The sequence below is a fragment of the Cyanistes caeruleus genome, chromosome 7 (genome assembly GCF_971803275.1).
Source record: "Cyanistes caeruleus chromosome 7, bCyaCae1.hap1.1, whole genome shotgun sequence".
Lineage (NCBI taxonomy): Eukaryota > Metazoa > Chordata > Aves > Passeriformes > Paridae > Cyanistes > Cyanistes caeruleus.
In genome coordinates this window covers 13,595,054-13,617,755 of record NC_141707.1, presented here as the reverse complement: position 1 = coordinate 13,617,755, position 22,702 = coordinate 13,595,054, and the positions used below count along the sequence as shown (strand labels likewise).

The 22,702-nt window shown below is 43.0% G+C and overlaps 3 protein-coding genes across 7 annotated transcripts in view; 1 reads left to right on the top strand and 2 right to left on the bottom strand.

The window, feature by feature from the left end:
* Positions 1-727: 727 nt before the first annotated feature.
* On the bottom strand, positions 728-5,018 carry HSPE1 (heat shock protein family E (Hsp10) member 1). The gene is made up of 4 exons (XM_086897299.1): positions 4,878-5,018; positions 2,911-3,075; positions 1,630-1,719; positions 728-1,084 (listed from the first exon to the last, which is right to left on the bottom strand). Exons 1-4 carry the CDS (start codon positions 4,878-4,880, stop codon positions 1,034-1,036), a joined length of 309 nt encoding a protein of 102 aa, XP_086753425.1. The 5' UTR covers positions 4,881-5,018; the 3' UTR covers positions 728-1,033.
* Positions 5,019-5,320: 302 nt separating this feature from the next.
* Positions 5,321-15,202, top strand: HSPD1 (heat shock protein family D (Hsp60) member 1). Its single transcript, XM_086897189.1, has 12 exons — positions 5,321-5,478; positions 6,267-6,442; positions 9,194-9,446; positions 9,951-10,033; positions 10,623-10,718; positions 11,019-11,112; positions 11,497-11,665; positions 11,915-12,014; positions 12,872-13,117; positions 13,316-13,490; positions 14,089-14,267; positions 14,357-15,202. Exons 2-12 carry the CDS (start codon positions 6,269-6,271, stop codon positions 14,507-14,509), a joined length of 1,722 nt encoding a protein of 573 aa, XP_086753315.1. The 5' UTR covers positions 5,321-5,478; positions 6,267-6,268; the 3' UTR covers positions 14,510-15,202.
* The window catches only part of COQ10B (coenzyme Q10B), a 19,432-nt gene continuing 11,420 nt past the window's right edge, over positions 14,691-22,702 (bottom strand). For all 5 annotated transcript variants that reach the window (XM_086897289.1, XM_086897287.1, XM_023930779.2 and 2 more), the window contains 3 exons: positions 21,847-22,039; positions 19,627-19,728; positions 14,691-17,091 (listed from right to left, as the gene is read on the bottom strand). In XM_086897289.1, the coding sequence (XP_086753415.1) occupies positions 16,924-17,091; positions 19,627-19,728; positions 21,847-22,039 (463 nt within the window). In that variant the 3' untranslated portion in view covers positions 14,691-16,923. The remainder of the gene's footprint in view (positions 17,092-19,626; positions 19,729-21,846; positions 22,040-22,702) is intronic.

Genomic DNA, 22,702 nt, shown 5'->3' with positions numbered 1-22,702 from the left:
GTGCACCTCAGCTTTGAAAGCCTCCTCAGGAGCAATGCAGATCTGGATGCTTCTGCATGTACAACCCAGAATTCTTTTTGAGGCGAGAGAAGGTGGCCAGAAATATGCAAATTTAATTGCTTCAGCATCACCTAAGTCAATGTCTTGCTATTTAAGAATGGTGTGTTAAGGATAAATGAAATATAATTTATCAAAGGGAATTATATGCTTAAGGGAAAGCCCAAGATCTGGGTGTGATAGTGTAGTAATCAGTAAAGAAACTTCATTTAAGATCAGCATCAGCCCCCCTGATTAACTGCTGAGGGGAAGTTTTTTATTTTCTATTGGCAAAATTCAGTGAGCAATAAGGGAGAACAACCATTAATTCTTATCTGCTTCATCTGGGAACTGGATGATTTTGTTCCAGCACAGACATGACTAACACCAAGCTTCTTCCAACTGTTGGGGGACAGGCTGTTTGTGGCAGGGTGGTTTGTGTGCATTAATCTTCCAGTGTTTCAGGGTCTTCAGACAGAAGTTAAAAGAACCTGTGCTATCTCAGGAGTCCAATGTGCAAGGGAGCTGGATAAAAGTCCTTAGCAAGACTGCACCTGTCTGGTAACCATTTTAAGCTCATTTCATACAAACTTGGGGATAATAACATATTAGTACCATTGAATGTATCAGCAAGAACACAAGTGAGACTCAGTTTCACTGAGCAACAGCAGAAACTGAGACAGAAGCACAATAGCTTTTGAACTTTATTGTAAAGACCTTTACAATCTCAATACAGAGATAAGGATATAAAGTGATGTTGTTTGGAATAATTAAGGCTGGCTGGTGGTCATCCAAATTTCACTGTTCAATGGAACTCAAGCAAGAGCAACTGATTTCTGACTGTACATAGTTTTATTTGTGTTCCATCGTTACAGTGAGATCACAAGTTATTTCAAAGACTCGATGCCTGTTTATTATAAAATAAAGGACATTATTTACATGATGAAAGAAAAATTTCAGCGTTTTACTGGAATGGATGACTGATACTGCAACAGGTTTAGTCCACGTATTTCCCAAGAATGTCACCATCTCTAAACAAGTAGTAGTCCTGCAAAGAAAAGGAACATTAGCTTCTGTCATGTAAGTATTTTTCTTGTTTTGCAAATACTGTCTTGTTCTGAGTAAGCATTACTGCAGTCATTAAGCACAAAATCAAAAGTGAGTTAATCAAGAAATCAACACGTAGAGCTAATCTTGAAAAAACTATTTTTCTTCCCAAGATACTCTTTGGAGAGCTATCAAGTTACTACTTCTAGCATTGGTAAGTGCAAGAACTGTTAGAAAACAATTCTGCAGGCTTTCCCTGCCAAAAGCAAGGATGCCCCCAGGAATTTCTAAGCCTTTTTGGATTCCCTCTAATATGTACTTGACATAAGGAACATCTTGCCCACGCAGCAAAGGCCAGGTCAGAGGTTCCCGTGGTTACTTCCTTCTATGGAGGGGCAGAAGTAGCAATAGCACAGCTACCAGAAGGTGGCTGAATCCAGCTGCTCCCTTTCTTGAATGGTGACAACACCATGAAGCAACCACAGTATTTACCACTGGTGTTTCAGGAACCATTCTGATTTGTACTCATAAAGTTGGGAAACCTACCTTATCTTCTAGTACGATCTTAGTACCACCATATTCTGGGAGCAAAACCTTTTCACCAACTTTTACACTCACTGGCTGAATCTCACCATTCTGGAAAAAGAAAAAAGTCCTTACTTTTCCATTACATAAACAGATGTAATAGAATTCTTCCAAACAACAACTATCCATCCATGTACAGAAATATTCATGAAATCACAATTGTGCATTTAGTTTTGACTGTAAATATAAGTGTAAGGTCTTCACTTGACACACTGAACAGGACTTCATTTAAAAAGCAAGAAACTTTCTTGTAAAATCAAGGGACAAAGTCCATTTCCATATTCTATAGCCAAAGATAATTTGTTAAAGTGCCAGTTAAAAAAGTACCTTCCCATTTCTGTAACTTTGATCAACTCGTCACTCTTGCCATCAAATCACTTGTTTAGAAACACCTGATAAAATTTAATTAATTTTTGTATTATAAATAAAACATTAACACATTAGTCAAATATTATCACCCTTTCACAACATACACCTTTAAAAATCAGATCCTGACATAAACCAGCCTGGGATGTATAGAGAGACTCATGGTAAAGAAAGGCCAAGGCAAGGTGCCCAAGTTGAAATTTAACCTGTTTTTAGTGTTGTGACTGATTGAACCCTGCTCTGGTGGGGAACCAGCCCTTCTGATGTGGAAGCCCCCAGGCACCAGCATTTTTGTGAACTGTCTTATTTCCATACACATACCCAATGTGCAAAATTAACAAGCAGTTACTCAACACTTCTTTTTTAGTCCAATAAGCCTAATCCTCCTGGACAATGATAATTTACACAGCACAAGACAGCCAATACCACATTCTGGGGTTCCACCCTGCTCACAAGTCACAGACATTTGGCCATGTTATAATTTTAACAAAGAAGTCTGTTGGTCTCTCAAGGCTTTGGCTGAGAAGAGATGAAACAAGGTATCACACAAAACACTGTCTACATTATTTTAAAATAAACAACACCAACACCTCCCAAAAAAACCCCTCCATCATTGAACAAGCAAACAAACAGCAAACAAAAGAAACCCCACTCCATTTCACAAAAGATGAAAGGAATGCTGGAATTCATTTCAGGACAACTTGATATTTTTACCTGCTTTTTGAATCCCCATTTGCAATTTCAGCCATCACAGTCATCCATTTTTGTGAGCTATCACCACTTTTGCACTACAACCATCCCACTCTAATGAAAATATCCCAACTACCACCACACCATTACTGGCTCTACCCAAGTGAAAAGTTTCAGGGTAATTACCTTTCCTCTGGCTCCAGATCCAACTGCTACTACTGTTGCTTGTAGTACCTTCCCTTGGGACTTTTCTGGTATCATGATTCCTCCTTTGGTTACTGTCTCAGCTGCACATCGCTCAACCAGTACCCGATCAAAGAGGGGAAGGAATTTCCTAAATGCTTTTCCTGCCTGTGGAAGTAATTGTACATTGTAACAAGAGAGCCATTACAACAAAACTGTAATTAAAAGGAGTTTTAAAAATCCCAACACACAAGGATTTCTCTTTTGAGAGAAATGAATAGCATAAGACAACTGCTAAACACTTATTTAACAGCAGCAAATACCACCTCTGATTGCATCAGAAACTCCTGAAGGCACAGGCAGATGCTTGGGCAGTCCTGACAGCTCAGCCATAGGAAGATGTACTCCAGCTGGGGAATGAACCACCCACAGATAGAGCAGACTCCTCTGTCTGGAAAGGCCTCTAGGCATTTTTTAACACCAAACCCTTGGTTGCTATAGCTTGGTCAGCATAGTTATTGATTATATGAATTGTATTTCTCCAGTTCACCCTGGGACAGCTGCATTTGTACTTGTGAAGAGGTTTAAATGAAAGAAGCACAAGTCCATTGTCAGTCTTTCTCAGGTGCTTTCAAGCATTACCCTTTCACAAAAAAACTGTTGAGAATCTGCAGCCTGAGCCACAGTCCTGTTACTTATATCAACTTCCACAAATAGATTCAGAAAAGATTTAAAGTTTAGGTCAAGCCTCTAAAAATAAGAAAGTAGGCACCTCTCTAGTTCAGCTGCTTTGGTATCTGCTTCTGCTTAAGCAGAGTCAAGGTGAGGGGTTTTGTTAAGTTGTTGGGTTTTTCCCTCACATTTGGTTTGGGTTTTTTTTTTTGCAGCTATTTACTGCTGCCTGTCTGCATTTCAGAAGCAGCAGTCTAATCCCCATGGCCAGACAAACGCAAGCATGTGCATGTATCCCAACACGCAGGGGTCAGGAAGAAGGAACTTGCTTTGATTTAGAAGGAAAGATACGGCAACTTGCCAAGTCACATGGAGATAGTGCTCCACTGGACAGGTACACAGAGCCCACACTCAGAGAAAGAGCTAGAAGGGCCTGGCATCCGTGTGCCCTTTGCTGGCACTCACTGATACCCACACACGCTGAAGAAGTGGCAGAATGCAAAGTCACAAGCAGAGCACGAACAAAAGGCAGCACATGGAAGATGCTGTGTTCAACCGCTGTCAGCAGCACAGGGATGAGAGATAACCAAGGGAAAAGGCTGCCAGTTGCGTACATTTTCATTCTGTGAAGATAATATCGCTTACCCTCTTTTTTAAGAGCTGTTCTACGTTTACTAGAAAAAAAGCTGCCAAACTTATGACCATGAACATTTTACACTATTTACATTATTATTATCATAAAAATCAAGCATCACTGCAAGAACAAAGGCAACTCAATCAAATTCTCCTTCTTCTCTATAAAAAAAATTAACAAAACTTATAGAAGGAGCACTCCAGAACGTGGCACAGCTTTCTTTTCTACCTCCACAGATACCCGCCGTGGTCTGTGCGGCCCTGCCCTGCAGCGGGAAGGAACCCTGAGCTGGAGTGTCTGGGCAGCCAAAAGCGGCAGCCCCTGCAAAACCTCCCGCCACGTCCCGGCCCGCAGCCCCCGCGCCTGCCGGGGGAGTCGCTTCTGCCCCACGGACTGCGTGACCTTGCGGCGCTGCCAGCCCCCCGCCTCCGCCTTCCCCCGTCTCTCCCGGGACCCAGCGCTGCCCGCGGGCACGGCAGGGACGGAGCACGCGCCTGCTCGGGGCCCCGGCGGGGACCCGCCCGCGGGGAGGAGTAGGGGCGCCGCCAGGCCCTGCGGCGTGTCCGTCCCCGCGGCGCCGGACTCGCTGGGCTGGGCGGGGCAGCCCGGGCCCGGGCCCGCGGGAGCGATGGAGAGATGGCGCGGCGGCGGCCCCGGCACTCACCATGATGCTCCCGCGCCGCCCGCACCGAGTGACCGCGCCGCCGCCAGCACACACGTGAGGAAGGTCACGGCGTGCGCATGCGCGACCGGCGCCCCGCCCCGGGGCGGAGCGGAACCGACCCCTTCCCCCTCCTCGGCCCCGGCCCCAGGGTCGTTGGCGCCCCCGTTTTTATCCGACCGCTGCGGCCCCGGCCCGGGCCCGGGAGCGGCCGCGCCCTGGCGGCACCGCGGACCCGCCGCACAGCGGCCGCGGCGCCCCGGGCCGGGTCCCGCACGGAAGTGAGGTCAGCTCACCCCTGACCCGCGGCGAGCATGAGCGTTCCAGAAGGTTCTGGAATCGGCGGGCCCCGGAACATGAATGGTTCATGCTGCTGCCCTCTGCGCATGCGCCGCTCCTGCCCGCGGCCTAGCGCGGCAGGCGGGCTGTGGGCGGGCGCGGAGGCCATGCTGGTTCCGGGGCCGGGCGGCCGGAGCCGCACATGGGCCGGCGGCGGCGCGGGGGCGGGGCTGAGGCGGTGAGTGCCGAGCGCCGCCCGCCGCCGCCGCGCCAGACGTGCCCCGCGAGTCCGCAGAGCCGCGGTGCTGCTCCCGCGCTGCCGCAGGTGAGCGGGAACGCGGCCGCGGCGCCGGGTCCGCGCCGCTCTGCCTGGCCTGGGGAGGGCACGGCCGCCCTAGTCCTGTGGCTGCGGTTAGCGCGGGGCCGCGCGCCGGGAGCGGCTGGGCCCGAGCGGCGGGAGCTGGGGGCGGCCGTGATGGGGGCGTTGCGCCCGGGTGGCGGGAGCGGGGCCCGCACCTTCCTGCGGGGTGGTGGCGGCGCGGTGGGGCGGGCGGGCGGGCGGCGGCGGGGGGCGGGCGGTGCTGACCTTGCTGCGCGTGTCCTGCTGCAGCGGCCATGTGGCCGCGGGGCCCTGCCCGCCGTGCGGGCTCCGGCGGGCCCGGGGTGGCGGCCGCGGCCTTGTCTCTTCTCTCCGCCCTTGATGGCGTAGGGGGGGTTTGGGAACCTTACCGAGCTCCCCTCGTCACGGCCCCGCTCCTGCAGGCGCGGGCGGGCGCGGCCCCCGCGCTGAGCACATGGAGCCGCAGGCGCTCCGCGGTGCCCTCGCCGTGTCCTGCCCCGCTCCGGGGCACGCTCAGCGGGAGGAGCTCGGAGGTGCTGGAGGCCGCGCAGGGAGGAGCTGCTGCCGCGCGGGTCTCGGCGTGAGGATCGGAGATAGCCGGCCCCGGTGCTTCGAGTTGCTCGTTTGTCTTGATTTCAGCCAGTCGCAAAATTAAAGATTCATCGTGCCTGCTTTACTTCCTAAATCTGTCCTCCTTCTTTTCCTGTAGAAGTAGCTAGCTGTGCAAAGCCATAATGCTTTTGTTTTTCTCTACATTTCTTTTAATATTTTAGACATGCTCCGTTTATCTACAGTACTCCGTCAGATAAGACCAGTGTCCAGAGCCCTCGCACCCCATCTAACACGAGCCTATGCAAAAGATGTGAAGTTCGGAGCAGACGCGAGAGCTCTGATGCTACAAGGAGTAGATCTCTTAGCAGATGCTGTAGCTGTCACCATGGGGCCAAAGGTAATGAAAGATTTGGCCTTTATGTTAGCACAGACCTGGCTGAAAATACTGTAACAGAGAACGGTCGTTGGGTTTCTCTGGGTGAAGCTGCACGATTGTATTTGCAGAACTGCAACACGAAGGGGTAGGGGCCTGGACAGGCTCCTGCAAGCAGCCCTGCGGTCTCATGTTTGCCACCAAAAGTCGGATAGTGCATGTGCTTTTCGTAGTAACAAAGTAAAATTACTGGGATTCCTGTGAAAGGTACAATATGTTCGTCAAAACATTTTGAAGGTTAAGGCGATGTACATAATGTGTTACCAGCTCACTTGATAACCTGTAACAGTGCAGTAGATAATGTAACTGTCCGTGTCATGGCGGGGTAGGTTAATTAGCATGTGGGTGGCCTGGTTGGGGTTTTTTAATGGTGTTTGGTTTGTTAATTTTTTTTACAAGTTACAATTTTGTATTAGTTTACCATTTAATATTAGCAAGCTTTAAAAACTGTCCAAATTATAATGTTGAGTTTTCAATCGGCTGGTGAACGTTACCAGCCTAAGTGAAATTTCATGGTAGTGGCATTCATTTGTGTTACCCTATATTCTGTCCTGTAAGGGAGATGTGGGTCTCTGGGAAAACCAGCTATGATATTCTGCATAGTCATGCAATGTGCTTGGAATGAGGTTCCTCTTTTTGAGGAAGAGACACTGATTTTCTAGGGGCTCATGTGAATATCTGTTCCCTGTAATAGCATGTGCATGATAGTTCTAAGGGCTGCTTGGCCTTTGTAACATTATTTAATACAGTTCCTGCACATTTTTATGCTCCATCAGCTTTATTCAAAGGCAAAAATACCAGAAAGCTGGGCAGATGAAGATTAAGGAATGATTATGTCAGGAAGCTTTGGCTACTTCCATAAAGGAACAAAGTTTAAGTGTAGTTGGTTAATTTAACTCCTGGTGGTTTTTTTGATCAGGCTACTTTGTGAATGCCGAAGCATAGTTCTAATCCACTGGCTAAAGGGCAGCTGCTGATGCAACTTCATGTAACCTTAGGGGATTTTTGTTTGTTCTGCTGTTCTCCATGTATTTGTAAAAATGGATTGGTTGTACTGCAGTGCCTGGTTCTGTTTCTGGTATTTTTAAGAAACATCACTCTGGTAAGGAAACTTCATTTGGCACTGTTCTACATTTTAAGGAACCCAATTTGCAGTCTCACAGAATCTTTTGGTACTGCTCCAGCATATTGAACAGAAATTATTTGTGTGGGAGCTCAGATTCTCAATATGCAGGACCATTCTAAACACCTGTGCAGATACTGGTGGTGTTTGTTCCCTTCTTCAGGAACACAGACAGGTGTTTCTGCTGAGAGCAAGCCCTTTCATGTGATTGGTTATCTGTAGGTTTTCTCGTGCTCCTCTTGTCAGAGCTGCAAACCAAACACTTGGAATAAGATCTTATCAAAATACAAAAAAAAAAATGAAGCAAACTGGGAAACGTTATATGAAAAACATACTGGTAGCATGGTCCTCCAGAGAGGAGTTTTCTTATTTTTTAATCACTTCTATATTTAGAAATGTAGGCCAAATAAAATTAATTCGGGGAGTGTGTTATTTTGGCATTACTGCTCCATAGCACAGAGTTAAGTTTCTGTAAGCTCTTCCTTCCCCAGGTTCAGGCTGAGTAACTGAAGCAGAACCTTTCCTTGTAGCTGCTGGGGTGGTTGTGCTTCAGGAGCAGCGTGGCCTCATGCCTGGCAGGCAGCCAGAGCTGGTTCAGTCTGAGGCAGATGTGTGGGCTCGGAGCAGGGGAGAGGCACAGGGCACCACAGCGCTGGGAGCTGCACGGGGATCCTCACCTGGCTCATGATCCCCACCCTGGGTTCGGACAGCTCTGGCAGGAGGCAGCAGGGTCAACTCCCAGCAGCACCTGACAGACCAGGTCAGGGGGCTTGTGCAGCTCTGCCTGGGAGGCCGTGCTGAGCTGGGGCAGTTGCTCTCCCCTCGTGCAGCAGTTCCAGCTGTCAGGGTAGTAGAGGAGTTTCAGGGCAGTAGTAGACCAGAGGTGGCTCCTTTTGTTTGTGCTACCTCCAGCTCAAACTGGAACATGATTGTTTGGAGCAGCTATTGGCTACTGAATTCATCTGTGAACAAGCAATGTCCTTGTGCAGGTGCTTTTGCCATGTGGTCCCTGTATAGTTCAGTTTCCCATGTTAGCTGTGTCTGTTGGATAGAGCAGTCCAGCTTTTCAGTTGGATCCAAGTGCCAACTAAGATGAGAAAAGCTTGGTAACTTGCAGTGTTTGAGAAATTATTGTAACACATGCACACAAATGTGATGTACTCTCAGTTCTCTTTGCTAATCACTAATGAGGTTTGCAAGTCTGCTTTTTTTCCTTCCAGCACATGCAACGACTTGAGTTTTGTATTACTTGTTTTTCATTCACAAAGAATGTTAATTGTGATCCAATGGAAATTCAGCTCTTTGAGTTGCTGTATTTTAATTTTAGGGTAGAATTATTAGCATTACAGAGAATCTCTTTAGTTTTTTTCTGTAAGGTAATCTTACTTAATTGCAGACTAATATTTAGCATTTTGGCTGAAGAATGGAGCCTCATTCTATAAAAGCATAAAGCCTTTGAGCCATTTTTCTGGTTTTGGAGAATGCCCTGTGTAAGGTGTTCAGCTGTGGCTGTTCAGAATTTTCAGTTGAGCTCTTGAGAGTAACATGCTGTGGGTTGGCTTGGATTTAAAATTTGTTTTTTGTCCCTCTAGGGTAGAACAGTTATTATTGAACAAAGCTGGGGAAGTCCCAAAGTGACAAAAGATGGTGTGACAGTAGCAAAGGCAATTGACTTGAAAGACAAATACAAAAACATTGGAGCCAAGTTAGTTCAAGATGTTGCCAACAATACCAACGAAGAAGCAGGAGATGGTACCACTACTGCAACAGTCCTCGCACGTGCTATTGCCAAGGAAGGCTTTGAGAAGATCAGCAAAGGAGCCAATCCAGTAGAAATCAGGAGGGGTAACTTTTTTTCTGTTGTTTTCAATATTTGATCTGTCTTTTATTTTGCTTATCCTAAATTTGACTCGTTTTCTGTTTGAAGAGCCACCATAAAGGGTTATATGAAGTGATGTTTAGAGAATACTATTGTTTTTCTTATACTGTGGACTCTGGACAACTGTTAGCTATTCTAATCATTGTACTATTCTACATGCAGTCAACTCACTGTGTTGGAAGTGAACTCTAGTTAAAGCCATTTCTGCATTTAATTAATACAATAGCCATATAAACAAATCTGGCAAATTTAGACTGTGAGAGAATCTCGCTCCAATTTCAAAACATCTATCACTACATATAAAAATGACAGTATGGAACAAAAACTATTTGGTTTTGAACACGCAAACAATCCATTTTTGCAGCGTGGACTTTTGTTTGAAAGGAAACCTTTTCGTTGTGGTGAGTGTTTGTGTTTTCTGTGCTCTGTACCTTGTTTTGTTCACTCACAAGTGCTCTGTTCATCTTCAGGGGTGATGCTGGCAGTGGATGCCATCACAGCTGAACTGAAGAAACTTTCAAAACCTGTTACAACTCCAGAAGAAATTGCACAGGTAAGAAAAAACATACAATAAAATGTAACCCAAATTTAGGCAGCGGTTACTCAGAAAAAGTTTTGTGAGGTCAGGTTTAGTGAAGTTAGGTTGTGTGCATCTGATACTAAGTACTTCTCTTTGTACATCAAAAACAGTCTTCAATTGCACTGATAAAAGCTACTTCAGAAGTGGGGAGATGTTTTTGTCTTCAAGTTTCATTCCAAAATGTGGTCTTAAAACATAAATGTGTGTACTTGGGAAGAACTGATGGGAGCAAAGCTCTGTTGTGAATGGAAGTGATGGCAGAGTACTGAGGGTGTGGCAGATCAGGTTCAGTCAGGTGTGTTGGTGGTCCTGGGTTATTGTCCCTGTGACTGGAGATGGCCTGGGTGTGAGCCCAATGCAGGGAAACAGGCTCTGTGCTACAGCTGCCTGAGAGTCAGCCCTTCTAACAGAGTTCCTGGCTCCTGCTGCGAGTGTGCTGCAGTCAGCTGCCTTGCTTTGTCAAAAATATGAGCATTGTAAATGGTTATTCTGATTTTTATTTTTTTTATTGTGAGGAGACATCTTGCATTGGAAAGTAAGATTAATTGTCTTACTCTTTCAGGTTGCCACAATATCAGCAAATGGAGATCAGGAAATTGGCAATATAATCTCTGATGCAATGAAAAAAGTTGGACGAAAGGGTGTGATCACTGTCAAGGTAAGAACTGGCCAACACATGAAGTGCCAAGTCACTGTCTCTTCTCCTGTTACAGCTGGCTTTTTTTATCCTGTGTGATGCTGCTGCTGCAGCTCACATTCCATAATTCCTCCCCAGCTCCTTTAGTTCAGTTGGATCACTGTTCCCTCTTGTATTCCTTCTGTTTTGGAGAGAAGGATGTGCAACTGATGTGGGATGCAGAGCCTTTCAATCTGTTGAGCCTTATATGCTAAAACTGTACTTGTGCTCTTGGTAGTAAATAGGGAAGATTTTAATGCATACTTTCTTGCATCTAAACAGGATGGAAAAACTCTAAATGATGAACTGGAAATCATTGAGGGTATGAAATTTGACAGAGGCTACATCTCTCCATATTTTATTAACACAACTAAAGGTGAGTTAACAATAAGCCACATCAAACACTTCGCAGCAGACTGTGTGAAATAATGGCCCCTGTTAAAGGCTTCACAGTCCCTTATGCTGTGCACCACAGCAAATGGAGCAGGGAATCCTTCCCCATCAGAAAACTTGGTAAAAGCTTGGAGTTTTGGGGGTTCTTTTTCTATGCAAAGAGTTCCTGTGAACATCAGGCTAGGCTTGCTACACAGCACAACAATGTAGAATTGAGAATGAAGTCTTGAGGAAAACAAGTTGTCTTTTTGTTTTTAAATGCATTTGGAAAGTGCAACCATTGCTCCAGAGCAGCTGCTTAAGTTAAAAGAATGCTTGATATGTTTTTGTAATGGAATTGTTCAGATAATGCATGTTGTTTCTGCAGGGCAGAAATGTGAATTCCAGGATGCTTATGTTTTAATCAGTGAAAAGAAAATATCTAGCGTACAGTCCATAGTTCCAGCTCTTGAAATTGCCAATGCCAACCGCAAACCCTTGGTCATCATTGCAGAAGATGTTGATGGAGAAGCCCTCAGTACTCTTGTCTTGAACAGGTGAGGCTTAAAATCTGTTTTTTTCCATGGTGTAAAGCTGTTAGTTCTCTTTCTGTGCCAAAGAAACAGCAGCTTCTAGCATCACCATGCTTTGTATCAACTTGGACAGAACTTTACTTGTGTCCTAACTGCCCTTTTGAGAAAAAAAGCATCAGTTTGTGATGGTCTCTTTGTTTGCTTGGCTGTTACAGCTGCACTGTAATAATTTGCCTTAGTAATTAGATTCATTCTCTGAATTTTTCTCATTAGACTGAAGGTTGGCCTTCAGGTTGTTGCTGTAAAAGCACCAGGTTTTGGTGACAACAGGAAAAACCAACTTAAGGACATGGCGATTGCTACTGGTGGTGCTGTAAGTAACAATGTTTTAAGTGGCTTTTTGCTCCAAGGAATGTTAGTGCTTTTTAAGGAGAAAAACACTGCATTTTTAGGTCCTTGGCTTGTATTTGCTGGGCTGCGAGCTGTGTTCTGTTTTTTCAAAAATATAACAGTAACTGATGTTTGAATCTTGCTGTTGTTTTGAAATGCAGACACTGATAATTGCTGTGTAATACAATCCTGGCCAACCATAAGTGATGTGTCCTTGTAACTGACTGAAGTCATACAAGATTTCCTTGCAGACTTTAGGTTCACTAGGTTTTTAGGGGAAAGGAGGAACTCCAAGGCAATTGTTGCCTTTATAAAACTGACTGTTTCAAAATTGCCTGAACTCGGATGTGGAAAATACAGTTATTTAAAATGTTTGGAATGGACTGAGTAAATTTTCTTACTACTAAACTTTGCATATAGTTGATGTACTGATTAATGTCCCTTTATGCTCCCCTTTTTTTAATATGCACTTGAAAATCATAACATTATATTGGGACCCAGAGGAGGCCCATGAACATGAAATAAAACTTCATGTTTAAGGTAATGGCAGTGCAAAGTAACAAACCAGTAAACTGTTCTAAAGTCAGTGATGTGTCAGTATCTGTAACTTACCAAAATGCAAGATGATCAATGACAGGACCTAAGGAAACACCGTGAAACTGTGTCAGGGGAGGTTTAGGTTGGATATTGGGAAGTTGTTCTTCACCCAGATGGTGGAAGTGCAGTAAAGTGGTTATTTTGCACCATTAGCCTGCTGTATGTGTTTGTGTACTTGTAGATAAAAAACACCTGATGTGTGGGGAACCTGTCAATTCCTGCTTTTCACATAATTTCTTCCAGGTGTTCGGAGAAGAGGGTTTGAACCTAAATGTAGAAGATATTCAGCCTCATGACTTCGGTAAAGTTGGAGAGGTCATTGTGACAAAAGATGACACCATGCTCCTTAAGGGGAAGGGTGAAAAGACTCAGATTGAAAAACGCATTCAAGAAATAATCGAGCAGCTAGAGGTTACCACCAGTGAATATGAAAAAGAGAAACTGAATGAGCGATTGGCCAAACTCTCTGATGGAGTAGCAGTATTGAAGGTATTAAGAACTTGATGAAATGATGAACTAAGGCTTAGGCTTCTTGAGTGCTGAGGTACAGAAGAAGACTGCCGGTATGGGAGAGGGTGGGTTGGATTTCTGGCACTTCTTAGGCATTGGCTGCTTAGTTTGGTGGCAGCAGTGCTGTCCCAGCTGGGCTCCTGGTGCAGACCTTGACGTGTGGCTTGCTGCTCGCAGGTGGGTGGCACCAGTGATGTTGAGGTGAACGAGAAGAAGGACAGGGTCACCGATGCCCTGAACGCCACCCGTGCGGCCGTGGAGGAAGGCATCGTCCCAGGTGGTGGCTGTGCACTGCTGCGCTGCATCCCAGCCTTAGATGCCTTAACTCCAGCCAACGAGGATCAGAAAATTGGTAAGTAAATTACTTGAAGATGTGTGTGGGAGTGATGCAAGCTGGCTTTCTCCTGTCCTGAGGCTTTATCAGATGAAATGCAGATTGCTTTCAGTGAGTTTTTAGTTCATTGATCTCAGAAACTTCACATTTCTTTGGTGTTGTGGTCTCTGCTTTTGAGTGGGAAGGAGCTTTTTCATGGTATCGCTGACTGAACTGTCAAAGACCCAGTAGCAGTAAAGCAGCAGTATCCCAGCAGAAAGTGGCAAACACTTCAGGTTGAGAGCTGGCTGTTAAAGTCATTACAGACAGACAAAAATCTAATAATGCTCAAGAGACTGTGTGAATCAAATGGAAAAAGGCTTTGTGTCATGTTACTAATAATACTCCTTACTACTTTTTGTAGAAGTAAAACCAAAATGTTCATAAATATCCTGCAGAGATTTCATTCGTTGGCAAGTGTAAAGTAGCGAAAACCTTTCCTCCTGGAACTTATAAAAATAGCTTATGTTCTTGCTTGGAGGGTTTTCTCTTTGTATTGATCTCCAGCACAAGAGCATTCCTTGGCAGTGGGAGTAGGTGTTGGTACATGGAGCTCCAACTATCCTCTTTCTTGCAGGCATTGAAATAATCAAGAGAACACTGAGAATCCCAGCAATGACTATTGCAAAGAATGCTGGTGTTGAAGGATCATTGATAGTTGAAAAAATCCTGCAAAGCCCATCAGAAGTTGGCTACGATGCAATGCTTGGGGACTTTGTAAATATGGTAGAAAAAGGAATCATAGACCCAACGAAGGTAACCTAAAAGTCTTAATTCTCAGCTTTGCTTCCTCCCACCTCCTGCAATAGTCAGCAGGTTTTAAGATGTTTCTTGCCTATTTTTAGGTTGTGAGAACTGCTCTGATGGATGCTGCAGGTGTTGCATCTCTCCTATCAACAGCAGAAGCAGTGGTGACTGAAGTTCCTAAAGAAGAGAAGGAGCCGGCAATGGGAGGAATGGGTGGGATGGGTGGAGGAATGGGAGGTGGCATGTTCTAATTCCTGGGGCAGGGATGCATCATGAGCTGTGCTGTTGAAGACTGACAGTTCTGACTTCAAAAACTTGAGCTATCAGTGTGAGAGGATGGATAGTGACTGAAGTGAGGCTGGTGTTGAAAAGAATCACTGTAACCATCAGTTACCGGATTTCATTTAACACACGTGTAATTGTTTACAGTCATTGTCCATGCCTACAGATAATTTATTTTGTATTTTTTGAATAAAGACATTTGTACATTCCTGATAACTGGGTGCAAGATCCATCTACCAAGGTCCCAATTTGAACTTAATTAAGGCACTTGATGTTCTATTTCAGAATTTCTTGGTGCTTGCCAGTACTAGGAAGAACTTGGAAGCCACTGTGCGTGAGACTAGACAATTGTGTACAAAGTAGGCAAATAGAGTTATGTGACCTTTATGTAATAAACCGCTCAAAAGTTACAAAATGTATCACCTCCTTCATCTGCACACAAAGCCATAGTTATGGGATAGACTGGACAGCCTGCTGCTGCTTCTAAGAGTTAGTAGAAATTGACACTTATGCTTGAAAAAATGACAGGGCATTTCACTCCGAGAAACATTCCTTTGTCTAGAATGTTTCTCAGAAATGCAAGTGCTTTAATTTTGGTAAGAAATATCTAAGCTGAACTGCACTACAGTTCTTTGAAATATTAAACAATGCTCTGAAAACAAGGCACGTGCCCTGACTTTATTTTTTCCCTGTCTATCTGATTGTTTCACGTGCTGGAACAGGCCCAGTGTACATTTCACAGTCCTGGGGGAAGGGAAGTGCCCTGAGGATATCAAACAGGTAAATCTTTGCTAAGAAAGGGTTCTGGGTTTTTTAAATAGCTCCTTTGCTCAGGCATAGTATGTGGTTACCTCCTCATCTTGAGCCTTCCATTCTTCTCTTCTTCCTTTCTGGTCAGGAGTGCAGGATTTAGTTATTTTGCACTGGAAATGTTGTTTTACCCCTTTCTGTGTTCTTTGACCTGACAGAACCACTAACATTGTGTAGTCTTTTCTGCTTTCCAGCCTGCAGAACAGTGGTGTTCCCAAACGTGTGTATGTTTATTTCTGATTTCCTCAACAATCAAAATTGCTTTACAACTTCTCAGTTCTGTAAAAATTACTTTAATCCAGCTGCTGCTTTCCCCAGCTTCCTGCCCTTAATAAGAACTATACTTAAACAGATGGGATGTGTGACATTCTAATTTTAAGTAAAATGGTCTGAAACTGTTTTCAGGGCTGTGTTTATTTTGAAATATACCTTTCTATCTTATTTAATACGCTGTCCTGTAGTAACCATATGGATTACTTATGCTGCAGAGAAAGCACCAGCTTCAGCACTTGGCCTGACACTTTACCTACTTTCAGTAAGGAAATTTGGTAATGCAAGGCAGCATAAAGTGAAAATTTAGACTGTTCAAACCTATTCTCTTGGTTTCTTCAGAAAAAGAAGAGAATATTTCAAGAATAGAAGTACTGAACGTGTATTTAATCAGGATGGCATTATCACAGTTGGGAGTATGGTACTGAAAAACCTCAAAGCATGAAGGTTTATTGCTCTCTTGTATGATTTATAATGACAGCTGGCCTTGGCTGTGCTTGTCTGCAGGAAGCAGAGAGTGTCTTGTTCCCTGCTTCTAGGGAAGACAGCACTGGTACCTGGCTCTCAGAGGTAACACTTGTTTTAAAGTGTTCTGTTTGCATTAGTGAGATGGAAGTAACTAAAGTGCAATGTGTAACAGGGATAGAGTGGCAAGGAGCAAGTTCAGTGCCAAATTGACTACAAATTCTGGACAGGTCCACTGGGAACCACTGGCTATAGCTGAGACTGCTGCACTCAGATTACTCCTTATGTGTTTCAGCTCTGAAAACGAGGGGAGTTCTAGAGCAGTTGATGGTCACTCAAGACAACCTGGAGATCCCTGACTTACCTTTTCCACTCATTTGGATTAAAGCACCACTCCTCAATGGTTGCCAAACCGCCACTCTCTGGGAAGCCAGTGTGTCAGTTGGCCTCCCCTTAGGCAGAGCTGGCTGAGTTGATGCTGTGAAGGTTAGGTTCCCACAAAGCTGAGTTAATATGTTACAGTGCTGAAAAACCCCAGGAGCTTGGCTAAGGCAGAGCTTGGACTGTGATTCCAGGAGCCGTTTGGTGTTAAACGGCAGCCTGAGATAGCCTGGCTTACAGCAGCTGCCAGGTGTCTGTTACTGATAAGGCTTTAAGCTGCACTTGATTGCAGCTTTTGAACGTTCTGTATCTGTCTGGCTGAACAGGTGTGTTTGGCACAATGTAAGATCACACCCACAGCTCAGGTAAGGAATAGATGCCCCAAAGGAGGAGCACGGCACTTTGTACAAGTGAAGTGTACAAACAAGTTTATAGGGAAGGTTGTTACAGTTTCCCTTTACGTCTGATGAACTTCATGCAGCATCAGCTCCCGAGGGATGCTGGTTTCTGGCCCATGGAGTTTGGATGCTCTTCTTTCAAAGGCAGCAACCATCTGTTTTACAACTTCATCAAAAAACAGTGTAGCAAGTTTTGAGTGTAGAAGTGAACGAAATTCAAAAGAAATCTGTTTAAGAAAGTAAAAGAGAATTATTTTTCCTATTTATACTGTTGTAAAATGCCTATACAAATAGACAAGTCTATTCAAGAATCTCCAGTGAAGGCTGCAGGTAAGCTGTAGAACAGTTAAAACTGAGGAATAGGTGAATGTGGCTGACAAGGAAACCCATGTTCCTTGGTCTGAGGACTGTACCCCATGGCTTTTCCTCTCATTCAGTTCTCTGAAGCAGTCATTTACATTTACCTAAACAGTCTTTTCTTTAATAAATAATTCATTAGAAAAGAGGTTTGGGGTAATCAAAAACTACTGACAAACAATAACTTATTTTGTGCACAGAATGCACTTGGGGGACAAAAGTCTGAAGAAAATCTTGCATGGCAAGACAGCAGACTAACACATAAGCTGGAGCATGTCCAAGAGACTTAAAAGCGGCTTGAAATAGTTACCTATTAAATGTCAATATTTTAAATCAGTCTTTCCTTGTTGGTGGCAGTAGTTATGGTAGATTCAAACAAGCAGTTTAATGACTAAAACTAGATATGGTTTGTGTGTCACATCTCCCACCTGAACAGCTCCCACTCCTGACCTGACACCAGCAGTCAATGAAATGGATTGTGAGTTAAGTAATTTTTGTCATTCCTGAAAAATCAGCAGATTTAATGACACAAGGAGCAAATACAGTCAATCTCTATCAATTCTCCTCAATTCCTTATGAGCAATACATACTAACTGGAAAGCAGTAGCACAGAAGTAATTAAATAGTTTGGCCCATAAGCCAAGTGTAGCTTAATTTACATTTGCTTAACCTCAAGCATCGGTAAAATTAATGTGGCTCTTGCAAGTCTGAGAGCTGTCATTTAGGGCATGCAGATTTCTGCAGAGTGGGGATAATGAGTTTGGCATCATATTCAGCAGTTATGTCAGTCTTGAGGTACAGTATACATTAATGAAATTTGCAGGTGCTAAAAATGGTGGTGTGCTTCAGTCTGTGAACAAAATCATTTCAGAGCTGAAGCCAAAGTAGGAAAGTTCCCTGCTGTATGTGGATGTCTCATGAAATCAGGCTGGCACAACAGGATAGAGCAGCTTGTGGGAACCAGCATAGACCAAAACTCAAATAACATTTTGTAAAGCAAACAAGCATCCTTGAAATCAAAATTTTCTCTTGGCTATCTGTAATTGCAGGGCCTGTTTTGAGGAGTTTGTTGTGAAATGCTTATCATCCCTGCCTGCAAGTGTCCAGAGGCAAGGAGCAGCAGGGCAGAAACTGGCAGGGGTTAAGCTCAGCCAACTGCATTGACTTCTGCTACCTCAAAAGAGGGTAAGCAGTAAGGTGTGTTGATAGTGTTCCCCAAAGAAAATGAAAATGTCCATATCCGGTTCAGTTTTGATTCCCTTTAACAGAAGGCTTTGACTTGAAAAGCCAAAATGTGGCTTTGGCTTGTGGAGGTGTGGTGCCGTTTTCTCAGAGCTGTACTTAGATTGTAGGGTTTAAATAGTTGTTTAATTCAAGTTTTTTAACTGATTTATGGCTTGGGTTAAAAGATAGCTTATATATGTTCATAGAAAGAACTGACACTTACTTGCCTAAAGAAATACAAATAACATGAGCACGTAACATGGAAACCTTAAAAAAATGTGCTTCTTTGAGTGTCTGTAGATTAATTTTTGCTGTTGGACTGTATAAAGTACAATACAGTGATAAGCTGAAAGTTGATAACCTAAGAAGGTTAATGTGCTAGTTAAAAAATACTCCAAAAGCTTTTTCCTATTTACTGAAGATAATTTTCAAAGCAGAGTATTCCAGCAGATGGCAGCAGGATTAGCCCATTGCTGTGTACTTTTGCAGCCTATTACATTTGCAGCCTATTGCTCAATGCAACACCTACACTTTGTGATGTGTAAATGTGACGGCAGACAAAACAGACAACATGGAAAAGCAGTAACTCAAATGGAAACAGCTTTTCTGGGAGTGAGATCAGGCTAAATCAGGTACTGGATATAAAGAGCAATAGTTTTGGGCTGCAGTGATATCCCATCACAGATTAGCAACAGCAAAAATCTATTAGACTTGTATTAGAGAAGGCTTAAAATACATGAAAAAGTAAAACTGGAAGACAGGAAATTAAACTGACTAAACTGCAGCCCAAACAGGACAGATGGCAGAACACTTTCTGGTACCAAGAGCATTTAGGTTGTAGAGTAATTAAAGAAAATAGCAAGGTATATTTAGCATTTCTTCTGCATTTGATTGTCTAAAAAATTCAGTGTGTTTGGAACTGTAGGGTGTGAGGTGCCTGTCCTAGACTGTTTCATGATACATGGACACCTCAGAGAAGGCTGCTGTCTCTGAAGGATATTGAAGTGGTTTCCAGCAATAAAGTTTACAAAATATGTTTTGGACAGAATTGACTAAAGTTAACTTGTTTTCTGTGTGTAAGTGCTTAAAGAAACAGTACAGGCATTTAAAACAGCCCTCTTAGCTGAAGTGTTGCTATGTGCTGCTCCTAGCATGTGGTAGTTGTAATTAACCATACTTACTGAAAAATCCAATGTACACGTCCTTGGATAACCAGGGATACCAGGACTCAAACGCCACACTGTTTCCAAGTGATTAAAAAGTTTTCCATCTGTGCATGATGCCTGAAAAAAGGTTTTAAAAATCAAGCTACAATTAGACTTTTACAAATGTGACAAACAGGTATCACTGAAGCTTGTGTTTGCATTTTGTTAAATAGGCATGGTCATGGCATAGTTAAAACTGTTCTTACAGCATAGCCAGCATGAGATCCTGTATGCAGAGTTGTCAATTATGGAAAAATAACTGAAGTCCTTCCAAGGCAGAGGAAGAAATTGTGTGTTGAGTGTCATAAAACAGATCTGTGGCATGATGCATAGAACTTCCAAATACGTAACCTCAACTGGCTTGGAATTTGTAGAGAAAATGTCTGTAACTTTTTTTGGCTCTTTTTTTTACACGTTCTTCTTGTTACCCCAAGGAGCTCTGCTCCAAAGGACTGCCCCCAGGGAATAGGTGTTGCTTGGGTTGGAAAGCTATGGTAAGGTGACTCATCTCAAAGACTAATCACCAGCACAAAAACATCTACATTTCTCTTTCCAGGAATGAGATAATGCATGATCTTGCTAGTTCTACATCAGAAAGGGAAGGAGTAGAGGGAAGATTAGATACAAAGAGCTGGGCCTGCTTTTCCCTACTGCTGTCAAAAGACCAGGAAAAATGGGAAAACTGTCACTGTGTCCCCCTTTCTCCCAGTCTTAAAGTAGCAAACTTTAACTAAAGTAGCTTTCCCCATCAGCAAAAACTGCTGTTACCAATCTGATTTTTCCATTCTTTAAGCCCTAAAATTGGGAAAATTTTAAGCAACAAACCCTTTCCCATTTTGTGCCTGAGCGCCACACAAGGTTCCTTCACCTGGAGTGAAGAGAACAGCGAAATAGTCCAAGCACACAATCAGTTCCCTAGAAATATTCCTGCAGTTCTGAGGATGTAATGTAAACCCTTAGGAAAAGTAGTTGCAGCAGAGAAAAGACTAATGAGTCTCAGGGAAGGAATCTGAAGAAATGGCTTTTCTCACCACTTTTGTGGACTTTTTTCCTGAGACAAGAATGCTTCTTTTGAGTGAATTAAGAGGGAAAAAGAGTTGGTAAGCCAATCTGATAGCTGTGTGAAAGAAAAAAGCTTGTCTTCTCAAGGAACAGTAGAAAAGGAAAGCTCTCAGCATATAAATCACAGATTTTCCATTACAGCTGTTCAACGCTTTTTAAAAAAGGGAGAAAAATCTTTTTTCTTTCCAGAATCAATAAGGATATTGAATAAAGGCATTTTGCATATTCCTTTTCCAATTTACATCTTCCCTGTACTTCAGAAACTCATTTTCTGTTAAGTGTCTCTTATTAGGAAGCCTAGAAAATAGTGAAATAGGATTTTCAAACAATTATCTTGAACAGCAATCAACTACTACGGTTTCTACTAATTATTCCAAACCAATCAGGATCTGCCAAGGGAGAGGCAGTTTTGCTATAAGGAATCTGTTCTTAAAGCCATTCTTTATCAAAACAAATTTGAAAATATAAGGCAAACAAATAGAAGATTCAGGCATCATTTAAAATGTTGTCCTTGACATTTTTCTACTTTTCTCTTAATTATTGCTCTTGAAAAGCTGAAAGGAGAAATATAATTGCTTCTCTTCTGAAGAAATTAACGGTAAAAATTGACTTTAAATCCACACTTCTGTCTTCTCATCAATATATTGAATAACAATCTGTTCAGCACATCATACTGAAGCTTAGTCAGTTTTCTTAGGCTTTTCATATTAACTAGTTAAAATTGTGAGAAGAAAAGTAATGACAGATAGCAAGTTCATTAAGGCATCAGAAGTAGAGTTGTCAGATAACTTTTAACTGAGTACATATTTTGCATTCAGAGAGGCTTGGACAAAAATTAAAAAAAAATAAAAATCAAGCAAAAATGTTAATATCATCATTTAATGGCTTCCAGCTTTGCCAATAAAGGCAAATTAAAAAGTGAATCCCTCTCCCCTCTCATGTGACAGGTTATGTTTTAAAACACATTCAAATTCTCTCCAGTTTATCTGAAGTCTTTAAGGAAATGCAACATAAGTTTTGAGCTGTACAAAGAACTTCCAGCATTGAATTTGGAGCAAGATGTTCCTAGAATATTCAAATTTCAACAAAAAGTTAAGGAAAATTATGGTTAGGAGAAAAAAAAAATGCAATTACCTTAACTAAATGTGGTCTCACTAGGGTTACAATTGATGTGTATGTCTCTACTACAGGAGGAAATCCTATTTCTAGCTGTGCTTTGCAGTACCCAGAGCGCTTCGAGAGTACGTCTGACTTTTTACACCAAGGAACAAAGAGTTTGTAATTCTCCACAACAGCAACAACTTCATACATTTCCTGCATGGAATACCTGGAAATGGACACATGCACATTACAGTTACAAGGTATTTTAACTTCAAATTCAGTATTAAGAAGTTTCAAAGATGGTAAACATGGCACAGGAAGTTGAATGGTAGACATAGTCACTACCACTGATTTTGGAAATTGAAAATGCAGCTCTGCCAATTAAGAGGAAAGAAAAGCAATACACTTGCAATTACTTTTGCATAAAGAAGAAAAATATCACACACCTTCCAGCAGTAATGTTAATGAATAATGAACCTAGTGCCTGCTACTTTCTGCAATACCAGGTAGACATGCATACACTTCAAATGGAAACATTTTTTCCGGCACAGCTGTGTCTTCATTTAGGCAGATCTTGGCCATTTCACAAAAAAAAAAATTAAAAAAAATGAAAAAATTCCACACTTCATGGCTCCCAAGACAAGGTGTACCAAAACTCAAGCACTATATTTCATAAGGTTTAAACAGAGGAGTGCTACCTTCCTTATTTTAGCCCAAATAAAAAGCTTAATGAAAAAGCAGATGCAATGGAAAAACCTTCTGGCATCACAGAATGGCTGATGTTGGAAGAGACCTCTGGGCCCCATTTTGTCCAACACCCTTGCTCAGGCAGGATATTAAAATTAGATGAAACAAGGTAACATTTTAGCAGATTTTGCTGTAACATGGC

Bases quoted from the DNA above. Each gene is read 5' to 3' on its own strand.
- HSPD1 (XM_086897189.1), top strand. From the start codon at position 6,269: ATGCTCCGTTTATCTACAGTACTCCGTCAGATAAGACCAGTGTCCAGA. The intron at 11,113-11,496 runs GTGAGTTAACAA...TTGTTTCTGCAG, and splicing joins TTTTATTAACACAACTAAAG to GGCAGAAATGTGAATTCCAG. The intron at 12,015-12,871 runs GTAAGTAACAAT...AATTTCTTCCAG, and splicing joins CGATTGCTACTGGTGGTGCT to GTGTTCGGAGAAGAGGGTTT.
- HSPE1 (XM_086897299.1), bottom strand. The intron at 1,720-2,910 runs GTAATTACCCTG...TTCTTTTTCCAG, and splicing joins GATCTGGAGCCAGAGGAAAG to AATGGTGAGATTCAGCCAGT. The intron at 1,085-1,629 runs GTAGGTTTCCCA...TTTTCTTTGCAG, and splicing joins AGATCGTACTAGAAGATAAG to GACTACTACTTGTTTAGAGA.